Below are 19,995 nucleotides of genomic sequence, written 5' to 3' on the forward strand. Positions count from 1 at the left end.
TAATATTGAGTTTTAAGGGAGTTACTGTAGTTTTCGTGGTGTTACCTAAAAAACTTGGAATACTGTCTTGACGTCCTGAATCCAAAAATACAAATTTCAGAACATTTGAAGCAAGTCTGACAGGGTTACGATAGTTTAAAGGAATGATAGGTAGAAAAAAGTTTTATTAACAGTAACCTAATACAACAAAATACATTGCAAAACAATAAAAAACCCGTTTGACATGACCCCTTGTCTCTTCTCTGAAATAGAGAGCTACAGTAATCTCACCACCTCCGGACCCCATACGGATCCCACCATCGACACAAAACCCCCTCGATTTTCATCAATTTGTAATAGTTCTTGACGGGGTTCTTATCGCTCAACAAATGCGTACTGTACGTCGTTTTATAACCATTTCGACAGAAGAATTCTGGGATTTCGAAGAATGAGAGACCATTGATATGGCGTCGTCGAATTCCCGCTTTTTCCGCAAGAATTCCGGTGAAGATGACGTCTTCGGAGAGTTTTCTGGAATTCAGATATGGTGGAGGAGGTTTTGACGGATTACTGTAGTAGTAGTAGTACTGTACCTAAAATTGAGTGAATTCGCAAACGGACTTCTCATTGCTTCTTTTATCAATCTCTGTGGTACTGTCTTTCCAGCCAACACATATGTTCCAGTGGAACAATATGTTGGATAGACTGGCTCAGAATAGACAAATTCAGGGACCGCCCATTTTGTGGTGTTGCGGAGGACGGTGCGTGGGACATTGCATTTTCCAAGAATCAGTGGAGCTACTGTAACGAGGAATTTTGAAAATTTTCTAAATTTTTCTAAATATGGGCGTGACCTATACCATTGGAAAGCTGAAATCACACTGATTTCAAATATATATTCCGTTTTTGCCCTGGACGCTTGGAATTCGAGAAAAACGAGGTCGATGTTGAGCGGAATGCGGTTTTTCTGTATTTTGAACACTTGGATAAAACCGTGGTCATATTCAAATTCTCCTTAAAATTTCCAAAGTTTTGAGCCCCATATTGCCATGTTTTAGAGAAATTTAAGATTGGTGGCCTAAAAACCCAAAATTTGGAATCCTAGGCCACAACATGAAAATTATCAGAAATAGGGCTAACTCGACCCCAAATTGCGAAAATTCCCTTAAAACGTTCAAATCTGCTAAAAATCTTCCGGTGGCCTAGAAACCCAAAATTTTGGATTTCTAGGCCACTAATCTTGAATCGGGGCAATATCACCCTCAAAATTTAGGAAATTCAATGGAGAACCGTCCTCCTGAGTTTCCTAGGCCACCGCTGGAATACTTCGGCCACAGGGCGTTTCTCATGATGTTTAGTTGTTCTAGACCTAAATTTTTGCAAGAAAACTACTTTTTGGTTATTTTTCATTACAAATTGCTGGAACATCGGGTATTTGAGTAAAAATTTTAAAACCGAAAAAAAATGGGAAAAAAAACTTTGTTCTGGAAATCTTCAAAAAACAAAAATTTTGATGGTGGCCGAGTTGTTGCGTTTTCTAGGCCACCGCTGAAATATATTGGCCACCGAGGGTTTTTGATTTTTACCTGTTTTAGACCTAATTTTAAGAAATCCGAAATTTTGAAGTTGTGGTCCGGTAGGTAATAATTTGTAATTTTTCAAAATTTTGACCTCATTTTTCTCGAATACCCGATCTCGAGGGCAAAAATTGAATATATATTTGGAATCAGCGTTTTCTCAGCTTTCCAATGATATAGGTCACATCCTATAATAATAAAACGTACTAGCTTCTTCGCATAGTCTCTCATAATTCCTCAATATCAACACATTGTCCACATCTGCTTTCACAAGACACTTTGAGTCGGGATAGTACCTTGAAAAAAGTATTTCTTGATTCAAAATTTCGAGCCCTCACCTAGTTTTATAAATGAGCATAGCCATGGTCTTCGCTGCCAAACTATAATACCCTTCAACTACATCTGCTATAATCATATCGTCATACTCTTCATTTTCTTTTTGAATCAGTGGGAGTTGTTCGTCGGTCTGAAACGTATAACTAGGAAATGTCATGGAGATATAAGATGTGTTATATATCATTGGAAAGCTGAAATCTTGCTGATTCCAAATATATATTCAATTTTCACCCTAGGAGGTCTGGAATTCGAGAAAAATGGGGTCAAAGTTTGGGAAATTAGAGAATTATTACCTTTTTATGCCTAAGGCTTGAGGTCTACTGCTCCAAGTACCTTAAAACGTTGTTCATATGAAAAATGAAGTCACGACCTTCAAAATAGTATTAAAATCTTAAGTTTTGACAGATTTTTCAGAGAGTTTGAAAAATTTGAAAAAAAAAACGCGAGAAATTTTTTTGTTCAAAAAATTTCCTTTGAGACTTTTGAGCATAAGGCTCCACCAAAAACACACATTTTGTGTTTATCTGTCTGTCGGTGTGTCCGAATGTCCAAATATCCCAAAGATTAGTTTTGTTTCCAAAAAGTTACAAAGATTTGAAAATTGCAAAAAAATCAATTTTTTGCGTGTCCAAACTTTTCCCTTGTTTTTCTCGAATACCAGATCTCGAGAGCAAAAACTGAATATATATTTGAAATCAGTGTTTGCCGCGTTATAGACCAAGTTTTACTGTCTACGAATTTTGCGGTCAAAATACACATATTCATCTCAAAAAAGGTGAAAGTCCTTTCGTTCTAGCCTGCCGCTCATCTTTGACACGCCATAACTCGACAAGGGGCGGAGCTATCAAAAAGTTGTTAACTTTAAAAATGTAGCCCGTAAAATTCTCTACATTTTACTAGTTGACAACGTTTTGATAGCTATTTACCCCAAGGAGATACGGTAGCTACAAGTTGAGAGTTTTCTACCAAGAGGGAGAGAGAGAGAGCGCAGACTGTTAGAGTGTCTCGTTTCTCTGCGTCTCTCCAGCTGATTTTTTAGACGTTTCTAGACTAAAAACTGTAGTTTTCTCAATTTTCCATTTACTTTTGGTTAAATCGGTGAGCCTCGAGGGCAAAAACTGAATATATATTTGGAATCCGCGTTTTCTCAGCTTTTCAATGATATAGGTCACGTCCCACGACTCCACGGTCACTCGGAGACCTTCCCTTGTAAGACTCGATGAATTCTGAGAATTCTGAATCCTTCACTTACCGGAATCCCAATCAGAAACTCCACTCGAACCGCGCGACTTGTGTAGTTTGCCCATGACTGTCTAACTTGTTCTCTCATCTTCCCCTCCGACGCAGTAGTAGTCACCAGTACCAACACATTCGGTGTATTCCCCGCATTCAAGTTATCCGGAAACTTTGGTTTCAGAATAAAATTCAACGCGAAATCGAACGGAGTCGGGTCGTCTTCTGAAATCATTTTCGTTTTCAGACAACGTCACCGCATTTCGATACCATCTTCAAAGACCCCACCATCTGAAAGTGTGGATAAATGGAATTTGAATGCAAGTAGAGCTATAAGGGAGGCCAGGAACAGATAGGCTAGAATTGGTATCCGTCGGGAAACCAGCATCTGGAAATTGGGCATTTTTATTTGACAGAAACATTAAAGTAGAGAAAAAGATTTCACGCTGAGGCCAGTGCTACCAATGCAGCCGCGCTCTATTGCCAAGAATGACACATTTTTTGCGTCACGGTGAACATTAAGTTCGAATATTAACCATGACGCAAAAAATGTACCATTATTGACAATAGGGCGCGGATGCATTGGTAGCCGATGCCACATCGTGAGCTTATTGCAAATTGGGCCGCCACCTATCTCGCTTAAAACTCAATATTATGAGCTGAAAAATATACCAAAATGTAGATCTCGACGAGTTCTATGTCACTGATATAATACGGGCCAGATGACTATTCGTTAATGTGCCGCAGGCCGGCTCAGAATGAATTTGAGGCCATTTTCGCGTTTCTTGGCACTTTTTTTCCGGTTGCGACATATTAAAAGTGTACTCAGATTAGGTACAGGAATGTACGGAACGGGAATCGGAAATTCAAAATTTCCAATCTTTTCTTGTAATCTTTCCGAAATTTCAAAGATTTTCGTGAAAAAGGAATTTTTGAGGAATCAAACTTTTTTTTGAAAACCTACCAAAATTTACAGAATTCGTAGTTAGTTTTTACTGCATATTTATAGATTTTGTCCATAAAAAACTTGAAAACCCGAGTTTCCGAAATATCCGGAATTTCCGAGAATCAGAATAGTTCCGTACATCACTTAATGGCTATATGCTGGTATGCCGCGAGCCTGGCTGGAATGGTTTTTTAAAATCATTTTCGCGCTTTTTTGGCAGTTTCCACGACCCGCGGAGTAGGCCAAAGTTATAGAACTCGTCGAGATCTACATTTTGGTATATTTTTCAGCTCATAATATTGAGTTTTAAGGGAGTTACGCCCCGGCTAAAAAAACACTTACATGGAAGATAGTGGTGGTCACAAGTTGTAGAGCTTGAGTAGTCTGAAATATTCACTTTTAAACGATTTTTGTTTTTTAAGACTTAAAGAAAATGTATAAAAATCATTCGCAAAGACCAAATTGAGATGAGAAAACGTGGAGAGTGGATTTCTCTTTCTCTTTTTCTCTTCATTCCGACGATACGCACCCGTTTTCCCCCCGTCGTCCTTACGGTTTGAGATTGTGATCTACGGAATGAAAGTCTCATGTTCTTCGTAAGACGAAAGATCCGATAAATTGATTAATTTCAGCACTCAGTGATACGGTATGTAATTGGATCGCTTACGGACACTGCCATCCATAGACTGCGATGATCTTTGAGAATAACCGATGAAGGTGAAAAGTATACTGTAGTTAACCATATAAACAGTACCGCTCAAGAGTGTATTAAGTTTTGGTTTTTACAGTTGGAAAGGTCCAACTTTGAGATGGTGTTACGGTATTCCTGATTGACTCACAAAGTAGATTATGTATGGACTATACAGAACAAAGGTAGGGCTCCATTTTTGTAGTTGACAACTTTTTTGTACGGACACTCCCTAAAGAGTTATGATCATTTTAAGACCTCATCACTAATTTGCACTGAAATTGGTCGATTTGATAGAGAAATTACTTTGTCGATATGTAACTCTCTAGGGAGTGTCTGTACAAAAAAGTTGTCAACTACAAAATGAAGCTCTATTTTCGATCTGTATGATCCATTAAAAGTTTTCTTGGTGTGACATTCAGAATCACCATGACACACTCTCAAAGTTGGTCATTTTCCACTGAAAACAGCCAAAGTTGATACCTTTTTGTCCGGTACTGTAACTCCGGATGCAACTGACGTGCAAATACTTTGAGGAAGATCACGGAGGTCACAGGGGTTTCATCGAGTGATGCGGTAATGTAGGTAGTATAAACAAGGTCACTTCCGCCTCGAAAAGTTGCACTGACCAAAAAGTTACACTGACCAAAAAAACTACAATGAACAAATTTCAATAACTTTTTGAAAATTTTAAGAATACTCGTATTCACGCGGTTCCGAGCGGTCTAAAAGGATAACTTTGATGATGAAGACGTGAAGATTCTGAATCCGTTTTCAGAATTTCAAAAAGTTGATTTTGGACCGAGTTATAGGGGTTTCACAATGGAAATTCCCGATTTATAGCTAAGTTTTGTTCATAAAGTCAGTGAAGACATGAGATGTGTTATATATAATGAGAAAGCTGAGAAAACGCTGATTCTAAATATATATTCAATTTTCGCCCTTGAGGCCTGGTATTCGAAAAAAACAGAGTCAAAACTGGGACCGTTGGTTGGTAGGTCATTACCTTGTGCGAAAAATGTGCGAAAAATTTCAGCAGCGTGGTCTGGGAGTACAAACTTTAACCTTGTTTTTCTCGAATACCAGACCTCGATGGCAAAAACTGAATACATATTTAAAATCAGGGTACTCTCAGCTTTCTAACGGTATAGGTCACGTAACATAACTTCATACTGGCTCCATGACCTTCCCTAGTTACCGTAAAAGCCGTAAAAGAGGCGCCTGTTCGCAGCGGTATATCTCGGTTCCCAAAGGAAATATCAAAAAGTTTTTAACTGACAAAATATACCTTAGGATTCATGAAATATTTCTTTAGTTAAAACCGTTTTCATATCTCTAAAGACAGCAGAGATAGAGTGCCCTTGGTGCGCCTCTATTACAGATTTTACGGTAGCGGAAAACTTTTGAGACTTCCAGGATCATGTAAATTTCACAATTTCAGAAGAAATACAATTCTCGTCTACAATCTGGTCTGCAAGATCAAAAAAATCAAAAGTATTTTCGGCCCGGCCTGTTTTGAAACACGTTTTGAACAAAATGGGGAAAGAAGTTACATAATTAGTTGACGCACTCGGTAACAGATTCTCTCAAAGCAATTTATCGCAATCTTTATAGAATTTTTTGAAAAAGTCTAATTTTCGACTAAAAATTTAAAATTTAAGCACAGTAATCATTTATGACAAGTCTTCTTTATAGTAAAGTAAATTTTAATCAGCAACTCACCTTTTTCTCGGCTCCACTCCCATTATTAGATGTTGCCATCTCTTGGATACCCGTTGGCTGAAAGTATATGACAGCTAGAATCTATTGAACAGAAAATTGTACATAGTTTTATAGTTTCAGACACCCAGAAAAAGATATAAACGGTAAATAATATTACAAAAATATCTTCAGAAAAATGTAAACCTAGTGTTCTCTTATATGAGAAAACGGTCTTTTAAACATTTTCCGTCAATAAGAAATCGTACAAACTAGAAATGCGGAAAGATCTGTCATCCAGACAAAGATTAAGCAATTTTGCATGCAAGATACCTATCGAAACGGGGAAACAAACACAGTGTATGCAACAAAGCAAGTGATCATTCGATCTCTGGCGAACAACAATATATGACGTAGATCCATTGGGGGGACTGGGCTTTTTCAAGTTTCATGGAGAGAGAATCTTTTCGATTTTCGAATTGGGAGATTCGATTTCAGGAGGAATCATCCGTCCATAAACTACGATTCTAGGAAATTAAAGGATTTTCAAAAATTTTCAAAATCCGAGGAAGATCTACAATTCATACTTGCAAACCGGGCTTATGAACTGAAAAATATACCAAGATGTAGATCTCGGCGAGTTCTATATCTGTGACCAAATATGGACCTGATGGCTATTCATTACTGTGCCGCGGGCCGGGCTAGAATGGCTTTTTTGGCACTTTTTCCCGGCCTGCAGCACAATAACGAATAGCCACCCGGCCCTCATGTGGTTAAGACCTTCACCATTTTGGAGTTTTATGTGAAATATCTAAAAAGTTCAAGAGCTCATAACTCGGCAAGCATAGACATTTAGCAGGTTTTGATGGCAGAAATGGACTCCCCGTAGTAGGAAGTACCTGGGACCAAATTTATAGATTGTTTGAAAGCCGCAGTTCTGAAATAACCATACTTGCAACCGGGCCGATCACTAAATGGATTGTACAGCGGTTATCACTAAACTCACAGAGAAAGTGAAAATAGAATCGAGTAGAGCTCACCGAGATCTACAGTTTGACAGGTTGATCGACTAGTAATTTCATTTGGAAGCGAGGTATCTCGAGGCCCGCCCACGGCCCGCACTCGGCCCGGTTGCACTTATGGAAATAATGCATTCCGATCTGGAAGTAAGTCTAAGTCCCTATGTGATTTTTCAGTTTTTCAGCAAAATCCTAAAGGAACTCTCCCTCTAAAACCTTCATATCGAAATCCCTTTGATACTTTTCTCTCAAAACGTCATTTTGTCTCTCTCCGCAGTGTGCGTGCGCTTTTCCTTTTCTTAAATACAATTGTTCCTTGGTTCAACACGAATTCTCTTTTCTTCTCCTCGTAATTTCATCTCGATCTCCCCCTTTTTGCCTCCTGATTCCTTCCCCTTTTCCTTTCCCCTACGACTCCTATCCCAAATTTATACTTCTAATTTAATTCGCGAATTAATTTCCTTCCATTTTTTATTACACACCACTTTTCATCTATTTCCAGGAAAGTTCTCAATTGGTCAGCTTCAAGGAACAAATAACGCTGCGGAAGGAAGGAAATACGTAAGTTCTTGCACATTGGACTACTGTAGGTTTCACCAAAGGTACTTTTGAGTCTGTAGATTCCGAATCTGAAAAAAAATTTTGCTGAATCCTTCTGTGAGCCGAGTTATGAGCCGTCAAACTTTCCTAAGGTCAAGTTACTTCCATAGGAATAGTTTGACGGGTCATAACTCGGCTCACAAATGGATTTGCAAAATTTTATTTCAGATTCGGAATCTACGGACCCAAAAGTGTCTGGGGCGAAATTCTTGCACCCTGCCAATCAAACTACACTCAAAACCTAAGCCTAATCTCCTTCCAAGGTGTTTAACTATCTGGAAACACATTCTCTCTCTCACTCTCTTTTTCTCTATTGGAGAAGAAAATGAAATCATTTTGTGGGTGTACATATTTGGTTTCTGGAACGAGCAGAGTCTGGGTTTGGGCGGATATTATTCAATCGAGTGTCTTTCCAGGAAACTTACTTTTATCACCACGAGTTAACTTAATGATGTGGATTTTCGATGAAATTTACGAAAACTTTTTAAAAATCTATCGTAACTTGGTCACAACATCTCAAAGAGAGATATAAGTTTTATATTTGACATATGCGCGTTGAGACGGTTTAGAAAAGTATAATCAAGCCATACTTTTGAGATTTTGAAATTTTTGCTCCTGACACGAAGCTACAAAATCTACCGTAACTCCGTCAGGATTGACGTGACACAGGTCAAACTGGTATTTTTGAAATCAGCAAAGCAAGACGGTTCAGAAAAGTATAATCACGCCCCCTTTTGGAGATTTTCAGTTTTAGACACCCTCTAGGCACCTTTTGGGACCAAAACCCAAACTTGTCCAAAGTGTGTCATGATTATACTTTTTTGAACCGTCTTGATGAGCTGAATCTGAAAATCATAGTGATGTCCCCTGAAAACTTTGGGATTTCGAGTTATGACAGGTTTTGTAGTTCCCGTTCTCCTTCATCATTCCACATTTTTTGTTCCAAAAGACGCATCTCCATCATCTGTCTTTTGTGTGGTGTGTGTCTGTGTGTGTGCTGCCACGTCAAATTTGATATCCTGGTCATCTTCTTTCTTCTGTTTTTCTTTCTTCATGCATTCCTTGCACATAGATATTTTCTAGATTAGATTTTGAAATGAAAAAAAAAACACTTTTTTTTTGCAGAACTTCATCCTAACACCATTTTTTTTGTTGTAAAAAGGTAAAAAAAATGAGGAAAAAAAAGAAAGAAAAGATAGCAAGAAAGAGGATGTGTCATCATAAAACAGGAAATAAAATTCGTGCGGGCCTTTGAGTTTACGTTTTCTTCCCGTCCCCTCTCCAAATCTTTTTTCCAGCTTTTTTTCCTTATTCCTTACTCTACATACCATTTTCGAAAATTACGCTTCAGCCGAAATCAAAAATGTTCTCGGACCGGCCCGGTCCTTAGCCCGGCTCAGCCTGTTTTGAAACATGTTTTGAGCAAATTACGAAGTTTGAATTTTAAAAAAATACTTGTCAATCCCTGGGTCTTAAGCCCGGGTACTTGGCGCTAAAAGTCAAATTTCAATTTTTTTTCGAATTTTTTTTTGCGAAAAAGTCAAATTTTCGACTATCATTCAAAACTAGAAGAAATCCTGAAAAATCACCGTGAATGTTCACATTTTCGAAGAAAAATTGAAAATAGTTTTCCAGTTTTTTTTCTTATTTTTTACTCAACTGGTTACGTACCATTTTTGAAAATTACTTTCCAGAAAACTTGTCAAATTTAAGTTTTGTATATATTGGGTCAATGAAGCGTCAGATTCATTTTTGAAGTGTGTGGCGCATTTTTAAAGTCTATAAACGCGTCCAAAGGCACGCCAGATTTTGTCTAGGCCTTCAAAATGTGACAATTAAACGCGTCAGAGGTGCACCAGTTTGGGAGCGAAAAATCGATTTATTGGGTCGTTTTCAGTCAATTTTTGCTCTAAAACGCACTCACCAACCTACACACAATACCCAACAGTGTAAATTATGAAAATTTGAATTTTTTTTGAAAAAAGTCTAGTTTTCGACTCAAAATTCAAAATGTGAATATGTTTGATAATTTAAGCACTTTTAGTCTGAATTTTCGAAAATTTTTAACAAATGCCTTTAAAAAATATCATTTTACCTATTTTTGGCCATTTTAAGCCATTTTCAACCATTTTTACTCATTTTTACCATTTTACCCATTACCATTTCCCATTTAAACCATTTCTGGGCAGATAATCCCGATTTTTGGTTGTCTCAACTAGGCTGATTACATATTCAACTTTGTGTGTTACTCTTCCTTTTTAACTTGTACTTCGCTCTCATGAATAACTTAAAAACTTTTTTTTGTTTGAAAAAAAGGAATGAGTGATTTTTTCCTGAGTACGACTAGTTATTACATTTCTAAGAACTGCGCTCCACTGAAATGCCCTTTTTCTCTGAGTCTCTCAATTTCGCACAGAATTATCTTCTGTTTCGGTAGGGCGCGGTTGTATGACACGTGCTGTGCTAATAGTAGGGTGTACCTGAGAATTTCAACTAGCTGCCACGATCCCATACTTTGTACATCATCGGTCAAAAATCCCCCGCCCCCTTCCAATCTAGAAAATAAGCCTATGTTTCTACGAATAAAGAAAACCAAAGGAAACCGTGATCTAATTTTGCGGCCATCGGCACTAGTAATCTCATATTGACTCTGTGAGCGCAAAAAACCGCAAAAACTGAAATAAACACGCTGTCACAACACATTCGTACATTTTTAGGGCTGAAATTTTTTTTTCGGTTTTTCCTTGAAAAACTATAACAAAATTGTGCGTAACAAAACAAAGAACATATTTTTTTCCGATTCTTTGTTAGGCACAAAGAACTTTTCGATCGAACAACACGTATATTTCAGACATCTTTAAAAACATCTTTCTTTTGGCCGTGTAGTCCTCTCGTACAACTCTTTCCAGGATTTTCAAAATTTTTCAAAATCCGGGGGAAGACCTAAAATCCGAGTTAGACTAGAAATCTGGTGAGAGCAAGAATTCGGAAAAAGATTTGAAAATTCTAAAAAAAAATCAAAATCCGAAAAACCTTTTTCTTCCCCGAAATTTGGAAAATCTGGGGAAAAAAAAGAAGAACGAAAATATCGGGGAAAATTGTTTAAACTTAAAACTTAGATTTCTACCACTTAAAATCCAACTAGACAACTTTTGTACCCACTTACAAAAACAATGTCTCTGCTACATTTCCAGCTATAATCCCACCGCCCTTGACTTCAAAAATTAAGCAAACAGAATAAGAAAAAAACACACATTTATCCTATAAGTCACACACATAGCAGACTCATTTAAAATTCTTCTTCTCTTCCTTTTTCTTTCTTCCCCTTTGCAAAAATCACAACAAGGGTGTGATGAATGGGACTGCTCTCCCCTTTTCCTGATGTTATGCGGTGACTGTTAGGTTAGACCTACATCTGAGATAATTAGGAACATAATTACCGTAAAAACTGTATTAGAGCGAGATGTCGCTCTATTTTTCAACCGCCTCTCAGAAAAATTTTGTGGTTTCAGAAACTCATTAAAGCTAAACGGAAAAAAACTTTTTGAACGATCTATTTGTTTATCTAGAGGTTACTAATCATGCTGCTTCTAATCAGAACCAAGAAAATACACTGGAATAATCATATTCATGAATCCTGAGTATTTATGGGCGTCGTTCTATTAGAGGTGTCGCTCTAATACAGTTTTTACGGTATATTAGCTTTCCAAACTATTTAGAACGTAATCCTCTCTCATCCCAAATAAGTAGCAATATGTGTCTGTACGTATCCGAAAATTGCTATCAGCCGATGTCTGAGTTTTAATCGGATCGGCAAGATTTTTATACCATCAGAAAGCCTGTATTTTTCTCTATTGATATAGTCTAATTTCAAAAAATTCACTGCAAAATATGATCTGATATAACCAACGGGGTTTTCCCTCAAAATGGTGTTCATCATAACTTTGCCAGTTTTGATCGCATCAACGAGATTTTTACATTATTAGAAAGCCCGTGTTTTTCTCTATCAGTATAGACTAATTTCAAAAATTCAGGTTAGAAAAAATGAATAACCTTTTTCTTTCAATTCTAAAACCGAACTGCTCCCTATCAATCAAAATACCCCTCTTTTCCAATATCATCCTTTGACCTATGTACATTTCTAAGTTTATGTACATTTCTAAGTTTTTTATAGCAAAACTTGTTTTTTCTGTTTTTACCTAAAACTAAAGTTTACTCAAATTCAACCCGTTATTGAAGTTGGTTTTAAAAATTGGTAGTCGTGGCCTAGGATCCGACAACTCGGCCATCACACTGACCAACCAATTACAGCGACAACACATCAATATATGGTCAACATCGTCTATTAAAAATTACACTTTTTCGATTTTTGGCACTATTTTCATTTCGCTTTGTGCCTTCCGCCATTTCAAATGCTCGCTATCAATCAAAATACTCCTCTCTTCCAATATCATCCTTTGACCTCCCATGTACCTTTCAAAAAAAAACGTCAGTTGCTCATCTTTCCACCTACTTTTAATGTGGTCTTATGTACTTTGACTCCAGCAGTTGCCATCTTCAAAGATAAGAGAATAAAACACAAAGCTTAGACACGTTCATCTCTAACAAGCTTAACCATTCGAAAAGTTTGAGAGCTCATAACTCGGCTCGTAGAGACATTTAGCAGGTTTTGACTGCAAAAATGGATTCCACGTAGTCGAAAGTACCTAGGCCCAGAATTATATAGATCGTTTGAAGTCTCCAAAAACTTCCCCTGTAAGAAGACTCTGCAACAAATTTTTTCTTCTTATCCGCGAGAAAAATCTGGAACGATCATTTGTTTGTGAGTAAAGCACATTTCTTCAAGTCCCAAGAGAATAAAATTTTTTATTGGATTCTTCAACACTCACTGCTGGAATTGTGTCTCCTCGAAACTTGCTGAAAGTAAGAGACCAAAATCAAATTAATTGAGATCTTGTGTCTACCCGCGGTTTCTATGTTTATTCATACATTTTCGCAAATAATTTAATTTCAAATACCCCCTTTGGACACTTTCACCTTGCAACACATTTTTCCCCCTCTAAAGCTGTTTTTCAGTAGGAAAAAACTCATATCCACACGGCTGGTTCTATGAATTAAAAGCAGACGTTTGTAAATTGAAACCAGACGTTCGTTGACTTATTTTTTCTCTTTGGTGAACGAAATTAGAGAGACTTATGTTTTGAATTTAGAAAACACAAGGTTACTTCAGCTGTTTAGGCATATTATTTTAAAAGCTGTCAGTTTGGAGTTATAGGACAGGACTTATATCATTGGAAAGCTCAGAAAACGCTGATTCCAAATATATATTCAGTTTTTGCGCTCGACGTCTGGTATTCGAGAAAAGCGGGGTCAAAGTTTAGACCACTGATATTTTCAACACGTCCGTTCAGGGTTCCAAATCTCGGCCCGTCACACTTTTTTCGAATTTTTTTGAAGTTTTAATCAATAGTCAAAAATCTCCCATACGCTTGTATTTTTATCGATATTTAAAAAAAAAACTATGAAAAATTCAAATTTTTGTACTGAAACCCAGGCCGGTTTGTTGCAAGTCTGAAAAATGAATTTTCAAGCCGAGGAAAAGGTAGAAATGTGCTTTGACGCTCGTCTTCTCGAGTTTTCGACTTAAAAGATGAATAATATGATTTGGATGATAAATTTAAGTACTTTTACTAAAAATTTTCAAAAAATTTGAAGAAATTATGTTTAAAACCATACTTGCGAACCGGGCCGAAACGAGCCGGCCCGATTTTTGACAAGCCTAATTTTTTGTCGAATTGTCATTTGTCCTTACTTTGACCCCATTTTTCTCGAATACCAGGCCTCGAGGGCAAAAACTGAATATATATTTGGAATCAGCGTTTTCACAGCTTTCCAATGATATAGACCACATTCTATATCTTCAAATTGACTCCATGATTTTCCCTAGTAAGAACCATCGAATATCCATTCACATATTCATTGTCCGTTAGCGTGTGCAACCTTGTGCACACCTATAATCATCATTTTTATTCTTTATGAGATTCCTGTTCCTTTTTTTTCTGCGGACCTCATACAAATGTGTTTCCGCATTTTCCTACACCACTTCTCTTCTCTTCTTTCTCCTCTCGTTTTTTTTTGTGAAGAAAAACCTGGTGTGACTAATTCATTCAGTTCTCCATTCTTCTCATACACTACTTTAGGATTAGATTCAGATTTCTTTATGTTGTTATTTCTAGGAAGTATTTTTGAGATCCAGAAATGAAAACTCATAGAGAAGGGATATTATCCAAAGATTTAGATTTGAAACTGATATCTGTGGGATGGGAAACTCGGAATTTATTTATTGCTCAGATTCCCCAAGTCACACACTGCACTCTCCTTACAACCACGCTCTACCGAAACCACAGAAAATTGTGTGCGAAATTGAGAAACTCAGATTTGTAAGAACTGTGCTGAGCGTAGAGAATTTAATGCTGATCATTTTTGTAGTTTAAACCTTTTTCCTAACTCCGCCCACTTTTGAGATAAACGCGTTCAAAGTTTAGAGAGACGCAGAGAAGCTAGAGTGTCTAACTGTCTGCGTCTCCCAAGTTTCGGTACTTTAAAGGCGTATATCTCAAAAGTGGGCGGAGCTAATAACTGTTCATCACCCTCCCTCACAGTGATTTTCAAACAACGAAGTTACCCCTCACTAAAAAAAACAACATCTCTTTTCTTTTACTCCCCCCCTCCCCTATCTTCTATTCCCCTTATTCACACTAAGTGAGTTCCAGAACAGAAGAAGTGTGATTCTCGATCATTTGTCCTCCTCTTTTCTCCATCTTTTATTCTGAACCTACTAAAGACTCAGAGATTCACATTGCCCACAGGCAACTGTTGGTGGTGGGAGGCAATGGGATAATCCCCATTTGCTTTTTCATTCACAAGAATGATTCAGAAATGACTTTTTGGTCAATGGGCTCTCGAAATTACCCGAAAATAGAAAATATTGGAAATCTTTGTTTAATTTCACTTCCTTTGCTGCGTTTGACAGATATTCATATTCTTTAGTTCATTATTTGTAAATTCAAAATTCTTTTCGCATCCTCGTTGGTTTACTATTTTTAAGAGTATCTAATTGAGTCTGGTGCGGCCAGACCTTTTGGGGGCAGAAAAAGATTTGGTTCGATTTTTATGACTGTTGTACAGTACTGACCATAAAGAATGCGACACTTGCAGTTTTTAGTTGAAAATGGGCAACTTTGTGACTGTGACACGGCCTACCTGATAGTCTCACAATATCGATTGTTTTTGGAATGTATAGATCACAAATAGAGCTTCATTCTTGTAATTGACAACTTTTTTGTACGGACACATCCAAAGAAGTTATCAATCGTCAAAGAAATTTCTCGCAATTGTTGCCCTTTTTCAATGCTAAAAGAAGCGATTTTTGAGCTGTTTTCATTGACTACCCATAACTTCTTAAGATGTGCTCGTACAAAAAAATTGTCAACTACAAAAATGAAGCTCTACCCTTGTTTCGTATTGTCCATAAACAATGAGTATTGTGAAAATATCAGGGAGGCCGTGTCACACTCATGACCATTTTCAACTAAAAACAGCAAGTGTCGCATTCTGTATGGTCAGTACTGTAACTCCCTAAAAAGCTAGAAGTCTTAAATTTGGTAAGTAAGCCCGAGAAGCACAACTATAGTTTAGTTTAGAACCGTTGTTTCTTGATGTCTTCTCAAAATTCGCTTTTGATTCTTGTTTCATCACGCTATTCTTGAAGTTCTAGTAACACATTCTAACTTTGATTATTTTCTCAGAATCTGTGGGTCATTCAGAATGACTTGATTCGAAACATTTTTACATTACCTCTTATGGGATGTGAAGATATTTCCTCTATTGCATTTAGGTCAAACTTACTTGGAGCAATTCTTAATCTCTTATAAGGAATTATTTGGAGATGCGGCTTTCAAACGATCTTTAAATCTGGTCATAGGTAGTTTCGACTACGTGGAATCCATTTCCGCAGTCAAAACCAGCTAAATGTCTCTGCGAGCCGAGTTATGAGCTCTTTCACATGGAATTCCAAAATGGTGAAGGTCTTAACCACATGAAAAGTTTGAGAGCCCGTAACTCGGCACTTAGCCGGTTTTCAGTGCAGAAATGGATTCCACGTAGTCAAAAGTACCTACAGTACCGCTCAAAAGTACATTAAGTTTTACCTTTTTCAGTTGAAAAGGTCCGACTTTGATAGTGTGTCCTGGTAATACTTATTGTCACATCAAGTAGAATTTTGGAATTCATTTCTGTACTCAAAACCGGCTAAATGTCTCTGCGAGCCGAGAAATGAGGTTTTAAACATTTCATATGGTAAAGCATGGGATTCCGAAATGGCGAATGATGTAAGTGTTCTCCTTTTTTCACCATATGAAACCTTTGAGAGCCCGTAACTCGGCTCGCAGTGACACTTAGCCGGTTTTGACTGCAAAAATGGATTCCAGATTCTACGTAGTCAAATGCACCTACGCACAAGTTCAATCTTAACGATTTTATTATCACCTATTTTCATATTCTGCCAGTTACTATTTGTCCTTCAATTAACTACCTTATTTAATTTTAATCAGATTTTCCCTTTAACTGATTTCAACAAAAAAAATTCTCAAGAAGATATCCTTATAGACCCGTTTTCCGAAATGTTTGTTGGTCACACTCTTCTAAAAAAACATCTCGAAAGGGTTCCTCTTCTAGTAAAAGAATAACAGCATCTGCGTGTATGTGTTCTTCTTCTTTTTTTCTTCTTCTTTTACCAATTTTTTTCCTGATACATCCGAACGAGTGTTTGTGTGAGTAGATGGGGGACTCATAGCGGGAAAATTGAATTTCCAGAGCCATTTTTCTCTCTTCATCACCCACGAACCTGGGCGCGAGAATAGAGTTTATTATGACTCTCTGGTTATCACATTTTTCATATTCCAAGCAATTTTTAAGCATTTAGAATGGATCTACTGAACACCACCATCTCTTCACATCTGGAAATGGAATCAACATCTGGAAATGTGACAGACATTGTCGAAGATTACTGTCACTATGAAGTCCTACAACCCCATATGCTTGTTATGCGGTTTTGGATGGTTTCCATATTTGGGTCGACGATTTCTTTCATTTCTATGATTGAGAATATCTTCTTGTTTTGGCTTTTTGTTACGAGGTGGGTTCTACTTTTGGTTTTTAGTTAAACGAGGACTTTGCAGATTCCGATACTTCAGAAAATTTTGAGAAACTTTTATTATTGACGCACATGCTAATAGTCCTCTCGGACTCTTTCCAAGATTTTCAAAATTTTTCAAAATCCGAGTTATACTAGAAACCTGGGAGCTTGAGCTGAAAATTGGCGACAATTCCGGTTATCCTGACTCAAAATGAGCCTAGGTGGAAAAGTTTTTCCGTGTAGTCCTCTCGGACAAGTTTTTTGCTAAATTCCATTTTTTATACCGAAAAATAAGGAAAAAACAGGAAAATGTGAGGAAATGAAAACAGACTCCGTGGATTCTGATTCAGCTGGATCTTTCAAAACAGAATACAGTGGGAAATCCCTTTTTCGTTCTTCTTTTTTCTTCCCCAGACTTTGAAAATTCGGGGAAAAAAAAGGGTTTTCGGATTTCTGATTTTTTTCCGAAATTCTTTTAGGTCTTTCCTGGATTTTGAAAAATTTTGAAAATCCTGGAGGACTACACGGCGATTATTAGCATATGCGCCAATGATAATAGTTTCTTAGAATTGCCTGGAGTACCCGAATATGAGCATATGACCTAGACATCCAAAACTAGTCCCTGATTGACATTTTACGTTTTTTAACACCAAAAATATGTTTTAAGAAAATAAACGTGGCCTTGAAAACCAAATTTGCGAAAGTTAGTCCCCCAACTGTTTTTTTCAAGCTGGGAAACCATTAAAACAGTGAGAAACCTAGAAACCCTAAAGTTCAAAATTCTCGGTTTTAGCCCTTTCTCGGCTTTTTAGTGGTTTAACCGTTCAACAATCGAATTTTTTTACTTCTAGTCGTCGACATCGTCGAGAAAACCTCTTCATAATGCTTCTGGCGTTTTTCGACATCTTCGTATCAATGGCGTACATCATGCTGATGTCAGTGAACGTGTTATCCGATGTGTTGATGTCGCCAGTTCTTGTCAGTGTCTGGTACACGTATATGATACCAATTCTTACCGTATCCCATATTGCAATGACGTCATCTTCTTTTCTCATTGTTGCTGCGTCGTTTGAAAGATATTGTGCAACATTGAACTCACCGTATTTAAGGTTTGCGCAGAGGTACGTTAGGAAGTTTGAAACAATTTTCTCACAGTACAGTACTTTATTTCAGAAACCGATCATTCCTTGCACTATGTGCAGTTTTTCTGGGAGTTGTGAGTAAAGGAACGATTTCAATTGAGTTTGAGCTAGTCCATCACGAACAATGTATCGGTCAAATGATGGCGACCACGATGAAGTTCCGCCCATTTGTCTTTGAGACCCAATACCATTACCTCTTTCGTTTCTGGTATCGAAACTTTGTGACAGTCTTCGCACCATTCTTTATTCTTCTCTATCTGAATATTCGAATAGTAAAGGCGCTAACCACATACACCACCGCTACAGTATGCCTAGTAACTAATGGAAACAGTGAGGACTTGCAGAAAAGAAAGGTAATAGTAACCATAATTGTTAAACTCACTAGGGAAGGTGGAGTGAACATAGAGTTATGGGACGTGACTTATATAATTGGAAAGCTGAAATTACACCGATTCCAAATATATAATCAGTTTTTGCCCTGGAGGCCTGGTATTCGAGAAAAATGAGGTCAACCATTTTAGTTCGTAGACGAGTCAATATATGGGGAACGAGGCGTGGGTGGTAGATTTTACCTAGTTTTTCTCGAATACCAGACCTCGAGGGCAAAAACTGAATATATATTTGGAATCAGCGTGATTTCAGCTTTCTAATGGTATAGGTCACGCTCCATAACTCCACGGTCATTCCGTAACTTTCTCTAGTCAACGGTTTTTATTCTAGGCAAGTGCTCGTGCAGCAACTCGGACATTGGTAATGGTTGGGTGCTGTTATATCGTGTCAAATATCATCAATGTGATACTAACTTCATTGGAACAGACTAATAACGAGTTGGCTGATGATCATCCAGAGTGAGTTTTGAAACGTTGAAAATCCTTGATAATTCAAAAAAGGGCGGAGTTAGAGAAAAGTGGCAAACTACAAAAATGTAGCAGAGCTCGGTTGTAAGAAACGTGCCGTGCTAATAGAAGTGTACCATTTTCAGCCTCTACATTGTCCTAATTGACTTGGTGTCCCTCCTCACCACAATGGCGTGTGCCGCACGCCTCCCCATCTACCTTTACTGTCAACCAGTTCTCCGTCGTGAGATATTTCTGCGATTCAAGCGACTTTGTGTTCCATGTGTGAGTAATTGGGGTGAAATTAGAGACGCTATCTGTTTTTGCAGTACTCAGATGTTTCCAGAGTTCATCGTCCCCTGAAAAACTTGGCGAGCGATTGAAATCCGTTGAGACAGACACCAGTTTTTTGGTGAGTTTTTAAATTTTTTTAACTGAAAACTCTAAGAAATATGTTATGTTACAGAGTAGAGGTGAAGCAACTAACTCGGAATGCATTCCAATTTCTGAAGTGACGGGCGCTAAGAAATCTCCGACAAAGTGCTGTCTACATTCTCCATATGAAACACTTCTGTGATCAGCTTCTATTTTTATAATTATTGGTATTTGATAAATAATTTTCTCAAAAAATGTATATTCACTCTTTGGTAACAAAAAGTGTCCTCCAGTACTTTGAAGTCCGTAGATTCCGAATTAAAATGAAAATTCTGCAAAATGCTCCTGTGAACCGAGTTATGAACCGCCA

At 37.5% G+C, this 19,995-nt stretch overlaps 2 protein-coding genes across 2 annotated transcripts; one reads left to right on the forward strand and one right to left on the reverse strand.

Moving 5' to 3' along the window:
• Positions 1-266: 266 nt before the first annotated feature.
• Positions 267-6,520, reverse strand: GCK72_016181 (uncharacterized protein; the record flags this gene model as incomplete). Its single annotated transcript, XM_053731374.1, has 8 exons — positions 267-510; positions 573-780; positions 1,764-1,852; positions 1,895-2,022; positions 3,145-3,350; positions 3,396-3,513; positions 4,414-4,455; positions 6,482-6,520. The coding sequence occupies 8 exons, from the start codon at positions 6,518-6,520 to the stop codon at positions 267-269; spliced, it is 1,074 nt and encodes a 357-aa protein (XP_053586146.1).
• Positions 6,521-18,154: 11,634 nt separating this feature from the next.
• On the forward strand, positions 18,155-19,827 carry GCK72_016182 (uncharacterized protein; the record flags this gene model as incomplete). The annotated part of the gene is made up of 6 exons (XM_003094092.2): positions 18,155-18,393; positions 18,446-18,767; positions 19,135-19,262; positions 19,397-19,535; positions 19,597-19,662; positions 19,717-19,827. The coding sequence occupies 6 exons, from the start codon at positions 18,155-18,157 to the stop codon at positions 19,825-19,827; spliced, it is 1,005 nt and encodes a 334-aa protein (XP_003094140.2).
• Positions 19,828-19,995: the final 168 nt, after the last annotated feature.

This window comes from Caenorhabditis remanei, chromosome IV (assembly GCF_010183535.1).
Source record: "Caenorhabditis remanei strain PX506 chromosome IV, whole genome shotgun sequence".
NCBI lineage: Eukaryota > Metazoa > Nematoda > Chromadorea > Rhabditida > Rhabditidae > Caenorhabditis > Caenorhabditis remanei.